Source organism: Macaca mulatta, chromosome 6, assembly GCF_049350105.2.
Source record: "Macaca mulatta isolate MMU2019108-1 chromosome 6, T2T-MMU8v2.0, whole genome shotgun sequence".
Classification (NCBI taxonomy): domain Eukaryota; kingdom Metazoa; phylum Chordata; class Mammalia; order Primates; family Cercopithecidae; genus Macaca; species Macaca mulatta.
In genome coordinates this window covers 122,011,305-122,032,217 of record NC_133411.1, presented here as the reverse complement: position 1 = coordinate 122,032,217, position 20,913 = coordinate 122,011,305, and the positions used below count along the sequence as shown (strand labels likewise).

The 20,913-nt window shown below is 44.0% G+C and overlaps 1 protein-coding gene across 3 annotated transcripts in view; it reads left to right on the top strand.

The window, feature by feature from the left end:
- Positions 1–20,913, top strand: part of MCC (MCC regulator of WNT signaling pathway) — a 473,566-nt gene that overhangs the window by 395,589 nt on the left and 57,064 nt on the right. For all 3 annotated transcript variants that reach the window (XM_028849659.2, XM_002804475.4, XM_015140595.3), the window contains 2 exons: positions 3,482–3,645; positions 5,873–6,079. In XM_028849659.2, coding sequence (XP_028705492.2) covers positions 3,482–3,645; positions 5,873–6,079 — 371 coding nt within the window. The remainder of the gene's footprint in view (positions 1–3,481; positions 3,646–5,872; positions 6,080–20,913) is intronic.

Here is a 20,913-nt window from a genome sequence, read left to right as displayed (position 1 = left end):
AAGTAGTGGGATTACAGGAGTGAGCCACTGCGCCTGGCCTCTATGGTTACTTTCCTTACAGTAGTGATGGGCAGCAGAGAGGCGGGGCAGTGGCCTTGTAAATCTGGGAGTCTCTCACAGTTAAGGTTAGTCTCTTACCCGTCTTTGCACTCTGCTTCTGGCCTGAGTCAGGGCTCGGCAACTGCCTAATTTAAGTATGAGAAAGAAATACTGGTCACATGCCTAGCCCCTCTTCCTGCTGCCTGTAACCCAGCACCCTCAATAAGCAACTGTTGCCACCCCTCCGGCCCTGCTGTGAGAGCCCCTCAGCAGACATTTCCAGTGTGATTATTGCATCAGGTGGACCTGTGCTAGGGAAATCAGCACAGAATGTCTGAATATTTCATGAGCATCTCACTCATGAGCACTTAATGCACATAACTCAGGAGAGCGTATTCACACCAGCTCTGGATACCAGGAGACCTGCACCAGAGGGTACATGGTCATTCAGAGGCTGGTTGGTGTGTTCTCTGAGGAGTTCTGCTCCTCACTTGGGTCCTTTGCCTCCAGTGGGTGGTGTCCATCCTCCTCCATCTCCAGAGGGCCTCTGCAGTGATGAGCATCCTAGTTCTTAGCAGCTCAAGTCGAGGTCCATAACAAGGAACAAAAGCATTGAGGTCAGGAGTTCGAGACTAGTCTGGCCAACATGGTGAAACCCTATCTCTACTAAAAATATAAAAATTAGCTAGGTGTGGTGGCACACACCTGTATTCCAAGCTACTCGGGAGACTGAGATAGGAGAATCGCTTGAACCCAGGAGGCGGAGCTTGCAGTGAGCTGAGATTGCACCACTGCACTCCAGCCTGGGAGACAGAGTGAGACTCCATCTCAAAAAAAAAGAAAAGAAAAGAAAAAGAAAAACATACTGTTATAGAATCTGTTTATAGCCTTCCTGTTTATTAAATAAATGGTGATGTGGTGTTTCCCTTTGCTCATTTAAAAAATAATATTTGACTGCCTACCCTATTCTGTGTTGGAGATACAATGGTGAGGAAGATCAAAGTCCCTTCTTTCCTGGAGCTTATGTTTTAGTAGAGGAGAGAAAACAAACACATAAGTCAAATCAGATAGCGATAATTGCCATGAAAAAAATAGGATAAGAAGATAGGGACTGGGCAAGGGAGGAGGTGAAACTCCATGCTTTAGATAGGGAAGAGCTTGTTGGGAGGTAGCATTTGAGCTGAGAGCTGAACAATATGTAGAAATTTGGTTGGCCAGGCATGGTAGCTCATGCCTATAATCTCAGGACTTTGGAAGCCTGTGGCAGGAGGATCGCTTAAGGCCAAAAGTTTGAGACCAGTTTGGGCAACATAGACCCTATTTCTGCACAAAAATAAAAACACAAGCTGGTTGTGGTGATGTGTACCTGTAGTCCCAGCTACTTGGGAGGCCGAGGTGGGAGGAGGATAGGTTGAGCCCAAGAGTTTAAAGCTTTAGTGAGCTAGGATTGTACCCCTGCACTCCAGCCTGTGCAACAGAGCAAGACCCTGTCTCTAAAAAGGAGGGTTTTTATTTTTATTTTTTTAATTAAAATTTTAAGAAATCAGCCTAGACAAAGGAAACAGCAAAGGAAAAGGAACCCGTGGAGCAGACAGGAGTTTGGCATAGTCCAGGGGAAGAAAGAAGGCCAGGAGTGTGAATGGAGCATAGTGAATGAAGGGAAGGAGTGTGAATGGAGCATAGTGAACAGGGGAAGGTGGTCGGGTGAGGCAAGATCGGATCAGTGGTTCTCACTCTGACTGCACAGTAGAATTACCTGAGGAACCTAAAGTTGCCATTGTGCAAGCCCCACCCCCAGAGATTGTGATTGTGATTGGTTTGGGGTGGGGCCTGGGCATCTGTAGTTTATAAAAGCTCCCCAGGAACATGTTGCAGCCTGAACTGAGCACATCAGTCTTGATCATGCAGAGTTTTACAGACTCTGGTAAGGAGTTGGGACTTTACATGAATGATGATGGGAAGCCATTAGACAGTTTGAGCTAGAAAAATAACTTGTTCTGATCTGTGCTTTTAGGAGGCTAACTTTGGTGACCACAGGGAGAGTGGAGGTAGGAGATTTACAGTGGTCCAGTTGAGAGATGATGATGGCTTAAAGCAGGATCGTGTCAGTAGAGATGGTAATAAGAGGTTAGTTTGATGATAAGTTTTGGAGGTTGTGGTCACAAGATGAATTGGATTTAGTATGTCAGGCAAGGGCATGGAAGGTTGCCTCAGAGCTCACCTGAGTAACTGGGTGGATAGAGGTGCTATTCATGGAAATGGGAAAGATCAGGGAGGAACAGGTTTGAGAAGCAGGTGGAATAGTTGTGTGTACTGGTTGGAGTGAAAGCCTTAGGCTGATCTCTCTAGATTTAGGTAATTTACAGATAGAGGCGACCAGATGAGGTTGACTAAAACATTCTGAGAAGTCCTGTTCCTGTTGTGCCAAGAGTTTTCTTGAAGCCTTCCAAAGGTAAGTCCCAAAAGCAGTTGACCATTTTAGTCCATGGAACCTGTGGTGGGAAGCATGCAGCAGAGAAGAAGAAAATGGAAGACACCGAGCAACTTTTCATGCAGGGTCAGGCTGGATGGATGGGAAGAATATACTCTGAAAGATTACATATAATCAGTCAGCATCTGCCCTGCAACAATAATTGAATGGCGTGGCAATAGACAGAATCCAAAATAGCTGGTTACAAACTTTGTATTTGACTTTAAGGGGAGTTTTTTTTCCCCAACAAAATTGTCTTCTGAGATACATCTGGGTCACATTATAATTATTTTTTTACTTCTCTGACCAGGCCCTGGATGTCCAGCAATTCAAAGCAACCCAAGTTTTTAAGTCAAAATCAAATGATTAGAATTGGTTGCCTTATTGGAGAACAATAAGGAATTTGTTAGAACAGTTTTTTTTTTCCCCGATGAAAGAACATGGATTAAATTGCAATGGTGGAGCATATTGATTGGTTCTGTCATGGAAAAGTCTTGGTTTTAGGCTCATTGAGGACGAGGACTATCTCTTACACAGTTTCTGTTTTTCAAAATACCTAGCATCTCTGCTCATTCTGAGACTTTTTGTTACATTTAGTAAAGTTACGGGATCTTTCCGCAGTTAGTGCTTGTCTGAATGACTGAGCAGACAGGTTGACCAGAGGCTCTGGAAGTGCCAACAGCCTCTTCTGGGCGTTTCTTTGTTCTTACCAAAGAAACTCAAGATGTGGCTGCTTTGAGTGAAAGACAAGAGAATTCAGAAAATGACCATCGTCTGAAACTGCTTAATAAAAAGAGCTTTGCACTGGCTCTAAGCCTCAGAGACAGTGCCTGTGAGGTTAGGCAGGCTGGCATGAGCTTTGAAATGTCAAGCTCCATTGCCATCCCGTTACCTGAATGGGTCCCTCATGGTAAGCAAAACAGAGAGCATTTGTTGCCCTGTGTAACACATTTTGTCTTCGTTCACTCACAGACAACTGCAGTGACCTGAACTCAGAACTGCAGAGGGTGCTGACGGGGCTGGAGAATGTCGTCTGCGGCAGAAAGAAGAGCAGCTGTAGCCTCTCCGTGGCCGAGGTAGACAGGCACATCGAGCAGCTCACCACGGCCAGCGAGCACTGCGACCTGGCGATTAAGGTAGACCTTCCTCGCCCTCTGTGAGGCCCTGTGAGGTTCTCAAAGGGAAATGGTCCAATCCTTCTCTTGAAGCGCAGTTTTCTTAAATACTTACTAGGGATGAAAGTTTCCATGAGAGCCATACAATAGATTGGGCCATGGGGTAGAAATGAGGACCCTAGAAATTTTGGTTGGGCTGAATTCTTTCAGAAAAAGTCATGATGTCAGCAGTCAGGTTCACTGGCTTTGCAGTAAAAAGGACAATTTACTTGAAAACGATTCGACTGCTAGTATTGAACCATGTCATTTTAGTGTGGTTCATCATAGAGCACTCTTAAGCTGTAAGTTTTGGAAAAGCTCTAAGGCCTCTATACAATTTCAGGAGTCCATTCATCAATTCCTCTTGCTGTTTGAGATGGTGAGAGGAATTTTTTGCATCTGCACAAACTTGTTGTGAATGACGGGAAAGTCAAGGCTTATTGATACTAGGCCTCTAGTATCTTGATACTCCTTTGACATAAGTTAGTGACCTGGGCATAGCAATTCAAATTTAAAAGTCTAGGAGGAGCCCATAAAGAGAAAATGTAGGCCCAAGTTTCTGTCAGTAGGAATCCTGGATTGCACAAAAGAACTGTGGTGTCACAAGGTAAACCATGATACATGTTTGTAACACTGCTGGTTTTCCATCTTTCTTCATCTCAATTGCAAATATGCAGTTGATATGGTTCAGGGCAGGGAGAAGCAGTTGCTGGTATTTCTTTCTCTGGAATCTCCTGGGCCCTATATTTGATTGTAATGTCAACTTGGGTCTAGCCCGAGCCTCGGGGTTGAGAGGGAAGGAGGAGGCCAAGGGCCTCTATCAACCAGCTAGGGACAAAGCCACAGGGTCTGGAGCAGAGCCAAGCAGGATGAGAGTCTCCAGACTTAAAGGAAAGACAAAGCAGCACATGGGGAAAGGGGCAGCAAGATTTGAGAACCAACATGAGCATCTAAGAGTGATGTTTTTTAGTATTTGAGGCATCCTCTCCTCCCCTCCCCTCCCCTCCCCTCCCCTCCCCTCTCCTCTCCTCTTCCTTTTTTTCTTTTCTTTGGAGATGGAGTCCCACTCTGTCGCCCAGGCTGGAGTGCAGTGGCGTGATCTCAGCTCACTGCAACCTCCACCTCCCAGGTTCAAGTGATTCTCCCTGCCTCAGCCTCCCAAGTAGCTGGGATTACAGGTGCACGCCCCCACACCCGGCTAATTTTTGTATTTTTAGTAGAGACAGGGTTTCACCATGTTGGTCAGGCTGGTCTTGAACTCCTGACCTCAGGTGATCCACCCGCCTGGGCCTCCCAAAGTGCTGGGATTACAGGCGTGAGCCACCACCTCTGGCCAGCCTTCGGTTTCTTATCCCATCTCTTCACATAGTATTCTGCATAGTAATTCTCCCTCTTGTTTCATTATCCACTGGCTTGTGCTTCCTTTTTCAAAGGACAGTAAATGTGAAGCAGAATGACTTCTTCCTTTTTTTCCTAATATTATGCATGTTTCTTCTCCTTTAAATGTTTTTAAATGAATTTTTTTAAGCTCTGTATGTGCTACTAAGATTTTCCTTTCCATTTTGAAGCTGTGTTATTAATTAATTTAATCCCTGCTGTCTTAGAAATCTCCACAATGAGCTTCCTCTTTTCTGTGTCAATGAGGTTTATTTTTGCCTTTCACATCTTGAGACTGAACCTCATTTGCACCATCTGAATTTGGATGTGGCACTAAAAGCTGGAAATGGTAATGTGACCTATCTTATCGCTGAGTTGGCACGTGGGAGGCCTATAATTTAGGAAGCTTCAAGTTAGATTTTGTATGCAGTTTACAACCTCATGTTTGTCCTCACATTACCAGGATCACTAAATGGCCTTCTGCCTGGCTGTGTGTATCCACCAACTCTAGAACTCAAGTGAAGGAAATAAGCATTGTGTGGATGTGTCAGCTAGCACCACAGACACTCAGCTGCCAGGAGAGGACTCACTGTTTTTCTTACTCTGAAGGTTGCTGGGTAACACAGACTGTACCCCAGGCAAGTGACAGAGCCTCATCTGAAATTGGGAACAGGATAACTTTGGGGTATCCCTAGTCATGATCACTGTTAATAACAAAGTGGTTCTAGAACACACTCCTCTGTGGACATTTATTCCTGTTCAGCCTATTTTCTTCCCATCCCCTTTCCCCAAGGATATTTACTTGACTTTTCTTTGGGGCTGTGTTTTACAGACAGTTGAGGAGATTGAGGGGGTGCTTGGCCGGGACCTGTATCCTAACCTGGCTGAAGAGAGGTCTCGGTGGGAGAAGGAGCTGGCTGGGCTGAGGGAAGAGAATGAGAGCCTGACCGCCATGCTGTGCAGCAAAGAGGAAGAGCTGAACCGGACCAAGGCCACCATGAATGCCATCCGGGAAGAGCGGGACCGGCTCCGGAGGAGGGTGAGCGTGCTGCATCCATAATGGCTAGGCCCTTCCCGGGCATGGGGCTGAGAGAGGCTGATGCGTAGCACCAAGGGCACCGTGAGAATTTTGTGGCATTTGTAATCTTGGGAATCACTGTGTCTTTCTTGTTATGAAGTCATTCTTGAAAGTAGTTTGAAATCGCTAAGGTGTAGAGGTAAGATTTAAAAAAAAAAACACACACACTTTTCTCTGGAATCTTAAATCTGACTGGTTGATAAAATTACATCGGGGCAGTGATTTTAAACTTTCCAGGGTAAACACGTCTTTTCTAAGCTCAATTAAAATGTTCTTTAAGATAAACTAATAGTCTTTAGAATTTGAAAAAAATATCGAATTTGCCCCTTTTAATTTTTTTCTATAAAATTTTATTTAGCTTTATAGCACCTGCTCTCATTTACTTATACTGAATCTAATGTAGAATGTCATCTCTCCTGGTGCAGACTTACTGAAGTTAAAATACATTGTGTGCATGCATGTATGTGTGTATGTGCATCTCTTTAAGCGTGCATATTATGTGTATGTCTCTGTGTTTACAGATGTGTACGTGTGACTCCTGCGATTCACCCTAGGGCTTGATCTAGTTTGAGTACCATTTTGTTTAGGACATGTATCCATTACTGAAGGAGGTGATGTTTCAGGATAGAAATGTTTGGCAGAATTGTTAAAGCCTTTAGTTTTTCCAAGATGAAGTTTTTAATCCCAGGAACCCACAAACACTTCTGTGTTTGGCTGTGAGTTTGATCTATGATTGGGTAGGGGGGTAAAGCAATGAATTCCTCAAACACTTCCCTCTGAACTTCACTTTGAATTACTAGACTTACTTGACTCTCTTTCTCCGTCTTGGCAATATTAGAAGCTTGTTTTCTAGTTGTTCTCTGACTGCTAATTTTGTACACAGATAAAGTTGACTTAGAAGGGGAAAAATACTGGCTGGGCGCAGTGGCTCACGCCTGTAATCCCAGCACTTTGGGAGGCCAAGGCAAGCAGATCACAAGGTCAGGAACTCGAGACCAGCCTGGACAATGTGATGAAACCCCCGTCTCCACTAGAAATACAAAAATTAGCCGGGCGTGGTACTGTGTGCCTGTAGACCCAGCTACTTGAGAGGCTGAGGCAGGAGAATCGCTTGAACCTGGGAGGTGGAGGTCGCAGTGAGCCAAGATCATGCCACTGCACTCCAGCCTGGGCAACAGAGGGAGACTCCATCTCAAAAAAAAAAAAAAAAAAGAAAAGGGAAAAATACATCTAGTGGGTCTCATCATCCTTCACCATTACTCTTGCTCCCTTAGCCGTAAAAAAGACCTTGTAAATAACTTGCTCTTCTATCCTTCAACAATCTTGGGATGTGTACATTGTTTTGTTTTTAATCCATTAGTAAGTGTTCTTACTTGCCATTATATAAAAATATGGAAGAAATTACTATTTTTGAATGTTATCAACTCTTCCTCATTTGAAAAATATGGAAGAAATTACTATTTTTAAATGTTATCAACTCTTCTTCATGTGTGCTAATGTCATAATTAAAAGGCTGGCACTACTGCCTCTCATATCTGAACATCATTTTGTCTTAACTCACGTGCATAAGCATATTTTCAGTATGCAGCTATATCGGATGCCAGTCTCCATCCTTGCATCAGCAGGTGTAAATCATCCCAGTCAGCAAAGGCTTTATCTGGGCAACATGACGAAATTTGCTTAGCACTAAAGCTCACGCCACCTGTAATTTCCTGGGTTATACTCCCCGATGATTATGATTGATGCCCTAATTAGGTATGTACTTACTCTTAGCATGTGCATTCTGATGGTGCATGTTTTGTGAGGGAAATTGTTGGTGTTCAGTGTAATTACATATTGTGGTTTAGAATGAATTTTCTTCTCTCATTTGCCAGCCCTTGATTGACTAGCAAAAAGTAAAAAGTCCCCTTCCCCACTTTCCATTGTTTTCTCCAACTCTGGAGGTCAGTATTTAGAATAGCACAGTGCGGAGGCACTGCACTAGGTACCAGGGCTGTGGGGCCAGACTGCCTGGGTCATGCATAGCCTGACCTGCCAAGTCCCTATGAGTCTTTGGCATTCAGTCATTTTTTTAAATAGGAATCCTTAGATGTTTGAAGAACTCTAATGTGGACATTGGATAATTACACACACACACATACAGGCCTACACACATAGACACATTTTAGTCAAAACCTTTCTTCCAGTCACATCTGTTACCTTTTATAAGTTTGTGCAACTAGTGTGGTTTTATATAGTTTTTATTTCAGTTACCTTCAAATGATGTTAACTTTTATTTCTTCCTCAACTAGAGATACTCTCAGGAATGTATATACATACCATGAATTGGATTTATTTCTTTTTATTTCAAGATGAGTGTGGATCTCAAAAAGTGTACTAGATGCATTTGAATGCCTGTTTACTAGACTTTAAGTGCCGAAAGTCTTCTTCCAGCCGCCACCCGTCCACCCACCAAGTGTGCTTTATTTCCCTCAGGAGGGATCTGTCCTTTGTGGTTGTCATTGTCTTCTGTTCTTCACGATGTGTAGCTCTGCAGAGCAACTGAGGTGCCATTTTCTGTTCATCCCTATGACAGTACAGAGTACAAGGCTGGTTCGCCTTTGCTGTCTTTATAGCAGCTCTGAATCCACAGTTCATCAAAGTTCCCTGACGAGCAGCTGGGACCACTTTCTTTTTTTCTTTGCCCACATTCATTGTATAGAATTTTAACTGACCAGATCAATAGGATTGGTGCTTGAACCCCGCCTGTAATTAAGCAAAGTGCTCTCTGTAGATCTTCTGAGCTTTGTTCAAGATTTAATTAAATTAGATCTTTAATGTAGTCAGTTAACAAATTGGGCTAGTGGCAGAGCAGTAACTAAGGAACAACAGGCAATTTTATTATTGGTCCTAGTTCATTATTGAATGAGGCAATCATTTATTTCTGTATGCTCTGTAATGCAGCCATGTATTTCCTCACACATGAAGAAGTGGGCTTAATGTAGGCAAGGGAGAATTACTCTAGAAAGGAAGTACTTTATTCTTTATTCATTCATTCATTTCATAAACATGGTCGGTCATCTCTGTGCCAGGCAGAGGGGTTACAATGATGAACAGGACACAGTCCCTGGCTTCAAGGATGTTGGGGAGACAGGCAAGTAAACAGATCATTGCAAAGGTATATGTCAAGTGGTGGGGACAGGTAAACACAGAGAGTGCCCTGAGAGTTCCCCAGAGAGTCGCGTGATGGCAGGAACCACTTTCTCCACGTTGTTCCCATTTTTTTAGCTACTTTGTTTAAGTCAACCACGATGTGGCAAAAATAATCTGTGCTTTCCGCACTGTGTTTGGCAAAGCAAACTTGATGTGACCACAGGCACATGAAACTGTGTCCCACTGAATCATAGACTTGAACACAAATCGGCCACATCAGTTCCTTCTGAGATTTTGTAGGAATTCTTCAGAATTACAAAATTCTTCTGCATGTTCATGTCATAAGGTGTTAACAATTTCTTCCTTACACAGTGTGCTCTACCTGGGTGTTTTCTGCGTGTCTGGGAATGAATTCCATCTGTCTCTCCCGGGCTTCTGTCATCCTGGGAGTCTGGCTTCTGGCTTCATTGCCACAGTCAATTCAAGAGACAAGGAGACATGCTATTTTGAACCAAATAAAAGTCACCCTTGGCCAGGTGCAGTGGCTCACGTTTATATTTCTAGCACTCTGGGCGGCTGAGGCAGGAGGATTACTTGAGCCCAGGAGTTTGAGACCAGCCTGGAAGTGTAACTGTTGTGATCTTATAGAGGTTAAATAGTCATCCGTGTTTTCCCTCACATCTCCTTTAGCCTCGTTTGGCCATGGTCCCATCTGAGCTGGTCCCACTCTACCTCCCCTCGGTGTTGCTTTTCTCGACCACAGGGCTATATAGAGAAAATGCAGACTGCAAAATAGTACCTTATTATGAATTTCTAGCTGTATAAATTTCCATTTCATAGATATTCATATGTGTGTATATAAAAATATTGAAAATAGACCAGAAAAATATAAACAAACATCATAATGATAATATGTTATATTGGCCTCAAAGGGACCTTAAACTTCTCTATAATGTTCTAATTTATTTTTTAAATGAATGTATTCATATCGTTGTATAATTTTTCATATGCAGAAGTATATACATAGAAATAGAGAGGACACTAGTATGCTAAAATATAACAGGTTAAATCTGGGCAGTGGAAGTATGTGATTGCTTTTTTCTTCTTTGTCCTCTTTAATTTCCAAATTAAGCAAAAACAAAAAAGTATGGATCATAGAGAATGATCTCTATCTCACAGCTTTTAACGGTTTGGTATTCACATATAAACTGAGTCTTCTTTTTTGTCCTTTATTGAACTTTGTTCATTTCTTATTTGTTCCATTTCTTCATAGGAATTTCTTTACAGGATAAGGAAGAGGATGCCAATATTAGCTGAGTTTAAATCCATAAAAGTTCTGTAAAAACAAGCTCTGTCTCAACACTGCTCCTCTTAGCTCTCCCCAGCTCTCATCTAGCTGCATGGGAGGGAGCTGAGAGGAGCCGGGTCTGGCTTCAGTGTGCTCCTTCCAAATAGGAGGCTCAGGTGGCTCTTCTTTTGTGTGACTGGTATGTTAGTCAGTATGAGGCTAGGTTTTTCTGCAGTAACAGGTTCACTTCCCAAATCTCAGTGGCATGGCACATTGTTTCTTGCCCGTACCATATGTTCAATGCAGGTTAGAGGACAGGTGCACATTTCTGATCCATACATTCACTCAGAAACTCAGACTGTTGGCCGTCTACCACCTAAGAGCCCACTCAAAAGCTCCCACCACAGCATTTATTTTTTTATTATTTTTTTTTTATTATACTTTAAGTTCTAGGGTACATGTGCATAATGTGCAGGTTTGTTACATATGTATACTTGTGCCATGTTGGTGTGCTGCCCCCATCAACTTGTCAGCACCCATCAACTCGTCATTTACATCAGGTATAACTCCCAATGCAATCCCTCCCCCCGCCCCCGTGATAGGCCCCAGTGTGTGATGTTCCCCTTCCCGAGTCCAAGTGATCTCATTGTTCATCTCCCTCCTATGAGTGAGAACATGCGGTGTTTGGTTTTCTGTTCTTGTGATAGTTTGCTGAGAATGGTGGTTTCCAGCTGCATCCATGTCCCTACAAAGGACACAAACTCATCCTTTTTTATGGCTGCATAGTATTCCATCCACCACAGCATTTAAATGCTTCTGCGCCCTGCCTGTTGACCAGAACTAGGCAAATGGCTTTACCTAACCATAAAGGGGCTTAGGAGCTTGGAGGAGCATGTGGATGTTGGTTCAACAGTACAAGTTTCTGATGCAGCTGATTTACATGCTTTGACCATGATACCAGCCAAGCTTGGCCATGAATCAGAGTTCCAGAGAAACAGGCAGTTTCACTCATCCATCTTGTGGTGACCCCACACGTGTGTGTCAGAATCATTGGGAAGTTCTTTCAGAGGATGTCTGTCCAGGCCTTTCCATGAGCCAGAGTCAGTGAATGGGGTGTAGCACCACGGCACACTCCCCCACATCATGATCATGGTCAGCACTTGGAGACAGGGAAGGGGGAGGCAGTGTCCTCTGGTCACCCACTGGACATGGGCCAAGAGCTTCTCCAAGCGTCCTCTACTTCCTCTCTGCAGGTGAACTGAGAGAAAGAACTGCAAGCTTTCTGCCTTCTCCTCATGCCCAGCCTGCTCCTCCTGGGCCCACCATGTAGCAGTGATGAGCCCAGCGTCTCCTGGGGAAGCTGCCTGCTCTGTGGAGCCTGCCCTGTACTGTCCCTTCACCAGGGTCATCTGAGCTAGAAGAGGAGGGAGGGTGGAGTCCACCAGGGTGCAGGCACCCTGGGGCTCCCAAGGCTGGAGGCACTGCCTGGCACGCTTCCAAATCCCCCAGCTCACCCCGTGAAGGAAATCACTTCCACAGGGAGCTGCTTATTACCAGTGCAAGCTCAGTAGGGCTTATTTTTAAGAAAGGCTCTGTTAATAATATTGATAGTATTGACATTCTGTGAACATTTGCAGACTGAACCCCTCTCACATTAGACCCTCCTCAGACTAAAATGAGATACTTCTAAAGGGAAAGCAGGACTTACTCAAAGCCTAAATCACCAGCCTGGGTAACATAGCAGGACCTCTTATCTACCAAAAAAAAAAAAAAATTGTTTTTTTAAATTAGCCAAATGTGATGGTGTGCACCCATAGTCCCAGCTACTCAGGGGGCTGAGGTGGGAAGATGGCTTGAGCCCAGGTGATCAAGTCTGCAGTGAGCTATGATCACACCACTGTACTCCAGCCTGGGTAATAGCAAGACCCTGTCTCTAAAACTCTAAAAATAAATAATTTTGAAAACCTAAATTATGACAATAGCCCAGAACATATTTCTTTTTTTTTTTTTTTTTTTTTTTTTGAGGCGGAGTCTCGCTCTGTCGCCCAGGCTGGAGTGCAGTGGCACAATCTCAGCTCACTGCAAGCTCTGCCTCCTGGGTTCACACCAGTCTCCTGCCTCAGCCTCTGGATTAGCTGGGACTACAGGTGCCTGCCACCACACCCAGCTAATTTTTTGTATTTTTAGTAGAGACGGGGTTCCACCGTGTTAGCCAGGATGGCCTTGATCTCCTGACCTCGTGATCTGCCTGCCTCGGCCTCCCAAAGTGCTGGGATTACAGGCATGAGCCACCACGCTCTGCCAGCCCAGAACATATTTCAAACACTTATTTGTGATGGGCGATGATTTATGCGCATTTTGTTTCATCATTGCCAGAATCCTAGCTGGTAAGTACTATTATTATACCCTTGTTAGAGATGGGAAAACAGAGGCCCACAAAAGCTTTAACAAACTTGCCCAAGTCTACATTGATGTTAACTCTAGGTACCAAAATTTGGGATCTGGTGGCTTTATTAGGGGAGGCAGTTGTCATTATTCTGTTGGTTAGACCACTTTCCTGTAGCCTTCGGTCCACGCTTGTCCTCAGCCTAGCCCCGCTCCCATGCAAACCAGCAGTGGGTTAAACAGCAACGTGGGGGCCAGATTCCTTAGGGTTTCACAGACCCACTCTACTGGCATTCTAATGCTACGTGAAGGTACCATGAGCTTGTTGCAGAAAAGAGGAAGCTGGTGGTATGCGTGCGTTTACCTTGACCTGAGTCCGGTGTTGTGTTCCCCTCCTCTCTGTAGACTGAGGGAGTTTTAGGGGGAATCCAAAGCAGAGAATTCCCAGAACCCTGGTTCTTTCACCGCTTCCGTGGACACAGCTCCCAGTTACTTTACGAGGGCCTTACACACACTTGAGCCACGGAGACTGTGAGGCAACTCTGGCTGTGGGCACCAGTATTTGCTTACTCACCCCAGCCTCCCTGGACCTATGAGGAAGCCAGGCTGCTTAAAGGCTAGCTCTTGGCTGTCATGAAAGAAGCTGACTCAATGTGTCAAAAAGCTGGTAAGAAATTAGGAAGATTGGCCTGGAACAGTGGCTCATGCCTGTAATCCCAGCACTTTGGGAGGCCAAGGCGGGTGGATCACGAGGTCAGGAGTTCGAGACCAGCCTAGCCAACGTAGTGAAACCCCATCTCTACTAAAAATACAAAAAATTAGCTGGGCGTGGTGGCAAGCGCCTGTAATCCCAGCTACTCGGGAGGCTGAGGCAGGAAAATCGCTTGAACCCGGGAGGTGGAGGTTGCAGCAAGCCGAGATCACGCCACTGCACACCAGCCCAGGTGATGTGCGAGACTCTGTCTCAAAACAAACAAACAAGAAAACAAAAAGAAAAGAAAAGGAAGATTGCCAAAATGCTGGCCTTTTCCGATGCAACCCTTTTGATAATCATATCCAGGTACTTTAGTGGGTTATAGAACAAAAGAGAAAATAGCACACCTATCACACTTACCGAGAAATGGAAACGCTGATGGATTTTTTTTCCTTCTATTTTGTGGTCTCTTCAAAATTGCCATTAACAATAAAACACCATGTAAATTCAGTTTATAGGAAGAAATAAATATTTGCTGTAAATAGGTTCTGATTATTTGAGGGCTCTAAGAAGAATCATATAAAGTCTCCAATAAGAGGTGTGGTTCTCGGCAAAATATCTACAAACCCTGGACTTTGAGTCGGCAGCTTTCCAAAAACTACACAGGGACTAACTGCATGAAGCTCATTAAGTAGAGCTTTCCCAACCTAGTGATTCTCACCCTTCTATAGTATGGAAATCATCTCATCTCAACCAGCTCCATTACACAGTGAAATTATGAATTACAACCTAATTACCTGAAATTACAACTACTCAGTGAGCACTGCTACATATCATCAGCGGAACAGGCTCTTTTATGGCTAATAAAAATGTTTCTGATCCTGCTTAGGACTCTGGTGCCACCTTGCCTTCCTGCTGGTCACTCATCTGTGAGCCATATTCACAGATGACTTCATCAGCTGACTCTTGTCTGTGCTCCCACAATTGTCCTGAGATTGAAGCATCCGCATAGCTGACCTGTTTCATACTTGCCCAGCCTCACGTTTTCGAGGAATTTACTAGCACTTTGGAAACCTGCTTCTGTGCACATTCTTTGTGTTTGACAGCTCTAGTGCCAAATCCCTCCAACGTCTCACTTTCCCCCTCTGCCTAATCCCTCATGCTCCTGGCTTGTGTCATTTACTTTCTTTTTGATTGATTGAGAAAGAGAGAGAGAGATCAATAGAGAGGTAGATAGATGTGGGATCTGGCTATGTTGCCCAGGCTGGAATGCAGTGGCTATTGACAGTTGTAATCACAGTGCACTCAACTCTTGAATTCTGGACTAAGTGATCCTCCTGTGTAGCAAGCTGCCTGAGTAGCTGGGAGCTGAGCTTGAGTACAGGTGCGTACCACCATGCCTGGCTTTTTTTGTTCTAATTTGGCACTCAGGGCAGAGAGAGAAGATAATTATATTCATCAGTCACATTCACTGGTCCCTCTTTTAATTTATTACTTATAAATAATTTATCCCCTATAATATCCCATCCCTTTCCCCCTACTTTGTGCGTGTCCTAAGATAGTGTTTTGCATTACTTTTAATTTATTTAAATGTTATTGTGCTGTCACCTTCTCTTATGTTTTTCTCCTCAGCACTCTAATTTTAAGGTTGGTCCATATGACTGTGTGTACATCTGGTCCTGTGTGTCTAAGGACATCTAGCATTCTGTAGTGACCCACCTATTACATTTACAGCCGCTGCCAATCAGATTCCTTCCCACTTCCCATGACCACAAACAATGCTGCAGGGCATAGTCCCTGTGTCTCCTCCGGCCTGGTGGGAATTTCTCAGGATCACATGTCCAGGAGTGAAACTGCTGGGATTCAGAGTCTTGCTTTGACCGAGTACTCCAGGGCAGCTTCAGGGAACGCTGGCCAGGCCGTCCGCCCAACAGCAGCAAAGGAGTACTTCACCACCTGTGTCCCTGCCAGCTCTTGTACTTCCATTGTTTCTTTCATTCCATTCTTTTTCTCAGGTTTGATTTTTTTGGTACCGAAAATCATGTATTCTTAGCAATTTCTTTCAGCAAAGATCTATAGGTGATAGATTCTTCATCTTAGGTGATAGATTCTTAATCTTTTGCCCATACTCTTGATAATAGCTGTATAATCTCCTGTCACTGCTGTAACAAATTATGATGAACTTAGTGGCTTAAAACAACACAAATTTATCATCTTACAGTCCTGGGGGGTCAGAAGTCCAAAATGCATCTCATTCACTAAAATGAAAGTGTCGGCAAGGCTGCATCTTTCTGGAGACTGGAGGGGAGAATATACTTGCTTGTCGTTTCCAGCATCTAGAGGGAGTCTGCATCCTTTGACTGTGCCCCTTCCTTCATCTCCTAAGCCAGCAGTATAGCATCTTCAGAACTCTAACTCTGGCATTCCTGCTTCCCTGTTACAGGGTGGGGTGTAACTTCTGAGTTGTGAAGTTGTGAGTCCTGAGTCCACCTAGATGATCCATGATACTCTACCCATCTCAGTTCTCTTTTGCCATGCAAGGTTACATTCACAGTTCTCAGGGTTTAGGAGGACGTGGATGCCTTTGGGGGCCATTATTCAGCCTACCACAATATTCTAAGTAGGCATTAGATTTTAGAGTGATAGGTTTTTTAGTGGCATTCAATAGATTTTATTGAGACTGTATCAGTCCCTGTTGAAGGTGTTGGCAATGCAGTAGTGAATGAAACAGAACAACACCCACAGACCCACAGAACCTGAGGTGCCTCTATCCCATGAGAAGGCAGTGTGAGTGTGTGTGTGTGTGTGAGAGAGAGAGAGAGAGAGTGTGTGTGTGTGTGTGTGTGTGTCTCAGTCTCATTCCATCACCCAGGCTGGAGTCCAGTAGTGTGATCCTCCTAGCTCATCACAGCCTCGACCTCCCTCCCAGTCTCAAGCAATCCTCCCACCTCAGCTTCCTGAGTAGCTGGGACTACTGGCGCATGCACCACATATACAGATAGTATAAATTTGGGCCTCACACCCAAAGGTGCCACTGGTTTGGGGTTTTGGTTTCTGAAGGTTGACTCCTCTGCACAGCCTCAGGATTCCTTCTGTGGACAGCACTTTCAGCTTTTCATCAACAGATCGGGCAGAGAGGCTCCAGGCATGAGGCAGAGGGATCGGCTCAAGCAGCTAGACTCGCAGGCGCCCTCCATCTCCTCCCTCCCACACTCACATTCTGTGCCCTGCTCACAGCCCCTGGGCTTGCAGTAGTACCACCTCCTGGCAACCCCTTCACCTTTATTTCTCATTTCTGGCACCTGGAGATTTTGCTGTCTTTTGACCTTGGCAATGAATTTATTTCTCTCATTGTTCCTTTTTATGCAGCATTTGTATGCATTTTTAATAGGAGGAGCACCTGTTGACTTTAGCTGAGGCTGTCATACGCTGGGAAGTTTCAGTTGTTGTATACAGTTACATAGCTGTAACCTCTGTTAACCTCTGAAAGCCTCTGTTCTCATTCTTGTCCTTCCTGCTCTCTGCCAAAGCTGAATCAGTGTCTGCCGTCCTCCTTCTGGGTAGATTCTCTTTGTGTACATTATAGAATTTTGTTTATTCTGTGTCTTTCATCAGTGCTCTTCCTTTCACTTGGTCGTTGAGGTATGTGTCCAAATTTTGTTTTGGCCAACGCCCCAAGCACATTCTTATCTCTGTTGTGGTTTTAATCCTTTTTTATTTTGTACTTTATTTTAATGAGGTCTCCAGAGTTGGAAGAAAACAGTGTGTTCCTCAGTCTACTATCTTCAAAGAGAGAGTTCAGCTGAGCTCTCAGTGCTGCTGTGTAAGCTTCTTTTTTTTTTTTCTTTTTTGGTCCTAGGTCAGCCTCCTTTCTCATTTCTGACATTCCCCTGTCATACCTGGCAGAGAAAACAGAAGCCATCAGACAGGAGTCCCTGTTTCACCTCTTCCCTGACAGTCTGCGAACCACCTTTGTTATTGCCCATCCTCACCTCCTTTCCTTTTCTCCCTGAGAAAAAGGTGTCCCTATCTCCCTGTCCTCCACTGACCCTCCGCTCCTGCCCGCCACACTGCCACACCTCCTCCCTGAACCTTATCCATACCTGGCGTTCCTAAACCTATCCAGTTCTAATCACTTCCCAGTTCGAGTCACTTTCCTTCAGACTTACATTTCTAATTGTTGACTGATAAGCCCTCCCTCACATACTCAATTGTTTTCTCAAATTCAGCCTGTCCAAAGCTGACATCATTGTCAGCTCCAGACATTGTCAGCTCTGGTCATTTCTTTCTGAAAAGATCAGCTTCTCTTTATGTTTTCCTTTCTCATTGCTAAGTAACTCCATGATCCACTAAGTCACCAGCCACAAGTTTGGATGTTTTTTTTGTTTTGTTTTGTTTTTACCTCCTTGAATATTTCCAGAACTGCACTGATGCATACAGTAGCTACTAGCCACATACAGCTATTTAGGTTTGAGTTTAAATAAATTAAAATACAATACAATTAAAAATTCAGTTCCTTGGGTACACTAGGCACATTGCAAGTGCTTACAGCCGTGTGTGACACCAGGCTACCGTAGCAGACAGCGCCGCTCTAGAACATTTCCGTCCACACAGGGAGTTCTGTTGGATGGAGCTGGTCTAGAGTGTATCTTGCCATCCTTATTCCCACTTCGCTGACTGTATTTGAGCACTAATAATTTCCCACCTGAACCATCAGTAGAGCTCTTGGCTCACCAACTTTTTCTTCCTTACTTCAGTCTGTTTTCTTCTCTAATCAAATGATTTTTACAAAACCCTTGAAGAAATACCAGAGAGAAACAACTGTGGCCTTTTAATGTCATTTCCTTACTTGAAACTTCCAGAGTCTCCCCCATTATCTTTTCCTCTTTATTTGCTTGTTGAACAGCTCAGCCTTCAAGATTGAGTTCCAGTGTTGCCTGCTCTAGGAAAGCAGAGGCCAGCCAGGATTCTTCTTCTGCACTTAGACACTCCTTGTTGGTACCCCTCTCTCAGAGCGTGTTTCCCATTGTAATGTTTACCAGCCATGCAGTAGCTTCAGGAGAAGTGAAAAAATGGCCTTTCAGGTCATGTTCTGGTGTTGAGGAACCCCAGTTGAGACAGGCTGTGAAGAGTGGTGAATGATGTTCTCACAAGTATCAGTCCCTGCCTCAGGTTACCCTTGGTTCTTGGCTATCTCTCGACTCCAAAATATATATTCTGTAGAGAGTAACAGAGTTCCTTCAATAAAAATAGCTGTGTGCAGTGGCATGCCCCTATAGTCCCAGTTACTTGGGAGGCTAAAGCGGGAAGATCCCTTGAGCCCAGGAGATTGAGGCCAGCTTGGGCAACATAGTGAGACCCTGTCTCAAAAAAATAAATCTTCAGTGAAGGAGGAATATTTTAATTACCACAAACTTTCATAGTTTTGGAGTCTAGGAGTCCAAACTCAAGGTGTTGGCAGAGCCACACGCCCTCAAAGGGCTTTGAAAGAGAATCCATCCTTGCCTCTTCCAGCTTCTGATAGCTCTTGGTGCTCTTTGACTTGTGTCCAATCTCTGCCTTCATCTTCACAGGGCCTTCCCCCCTTTGTCTCTATGTCTGCGTCGTAAATATCCCTTCCTTTCCTCTTGAAAGAACACCAATCATTGCACATAGGGCCCGCCCTAAATCAGATTATCTTGGCTTGAGATCATTAATTTAGTTATATCTACAAAGACCCTATTTTGAGATGAGGTCACATTCATGGGTACTGGGGATTCAAATTTGGACATATCTTTTGAGGGAGACATAATCCAATCCACTACAATGGGTGAGAATAAAAGTGAGAACTCGGTTAACTATGTTTCTGCCTCTTTCCCAAGCCATGCCTAAGCTGACTCAGCATATTGACTTTAGCCTTCGTTTCTTGCATGTATTCCTATACATTAAGATTCTCACTCGCAAATCAAAAGAAGGAGGAGGAGGCCACTTAACCAGCTGTCTTTCTTTCCGTGACAGGCACACTGCACTCCCTTCAGCTGGATTTGTTTCCACTGGCTAGCAATTATCATTAAATAATAAAGCATAGCCCAAAATAAACATGTTTATCATCTTTAGTTTTCAGAGACATTCTCTGGGTCCAAAGCTTTTAAAGTGAATGTAGATATTTAGATTTAGAAATTATTTTAAGCACATGTGTGCACATATACAGCAAGGAAAATGACTAGAAGTAATTGCCTCTGTGGAGTAAGAAATAACATAAGCACTTTGACTGTTTTTATGTTTTAGTATTATCTACATTTTGCGCAGTGAGCATGTTTTACTTTTGTGATTAGAAGAAGAAATGTTTTTAAAGCACGGATAGTTTTAATAAAGTCTTTATAAATTGCCCAGGCATTTTTTTTTCTGTAGTTTTTTTAAAGAGATTTAAAAAAAAAAAAAAAAAAAAAAAAAAAAAAAAAAGCAAGATGAGTAGGCCAGTAGGAATTCTAAGAACAGACCACTGATGGTCTTGAGTGCAATTCAGACACCATTTAGGTTTTGGAGTGGTGTTAACATTGTTAATTATTCAGGACCTTATCAGATTCATCAGCAGTAAAAACTGAAATTCAGGGTCTCTACTGGGAGGTTTCCCCTAGTCCCTGGGGGAATGAATGAGCCATCTCTCTTTGCACATTTTTTCCTTGTGGCATAATGAGGTATCCACCCCCATACCCATTTTTGGTTTGTCAGGGACCATTTCAGAATGAGTCCTGTAATCCTTCATCAGCAGTACCATTTGGCTTCTACAGGGATGTATTTTCCTATTGTTTAGGCTATTTTGAGTGTAGCCCTGCGTCTGGTCTGTTTTGAGGACAGCACACATTTCCATCGATCCTCCATTACTGGAACCCGTGGCAGAGCATTAGGCCCTTTTGAGCTGTTCCACTATTGAATGCAATTTGCTTTGAGGGAATTTTCCTATTTTAGCTTCTAATATGTTGATGAATTATTGAAATTTCAATTACTTTTGCTTCCCAAGTTAGCAGGATGGAGACATCCCAGACATTTAATATGAAAAGCTTTCCAGTGCCTTTTAGAGAAGGGGCCACATGCTTGTTCTCTGCCCTTGTCTAGAAGGCTTTTGGCGGCAGGGCTGGCACCAGGGCATGGCTCCACTCTTCCTGTCTATGGGGTTAAAGTGCTTTGTGGCCTTGGAAGTCCCTTAGGTCAGTGCTGCTCAAGGTATGGTCCCCTGACCGGCAGCATCAGCATCTTTTGGGAGCTTATTAGACTTGCAGATCTTGGGCTTCATCCAGACCCTGCTAAATCAGAATT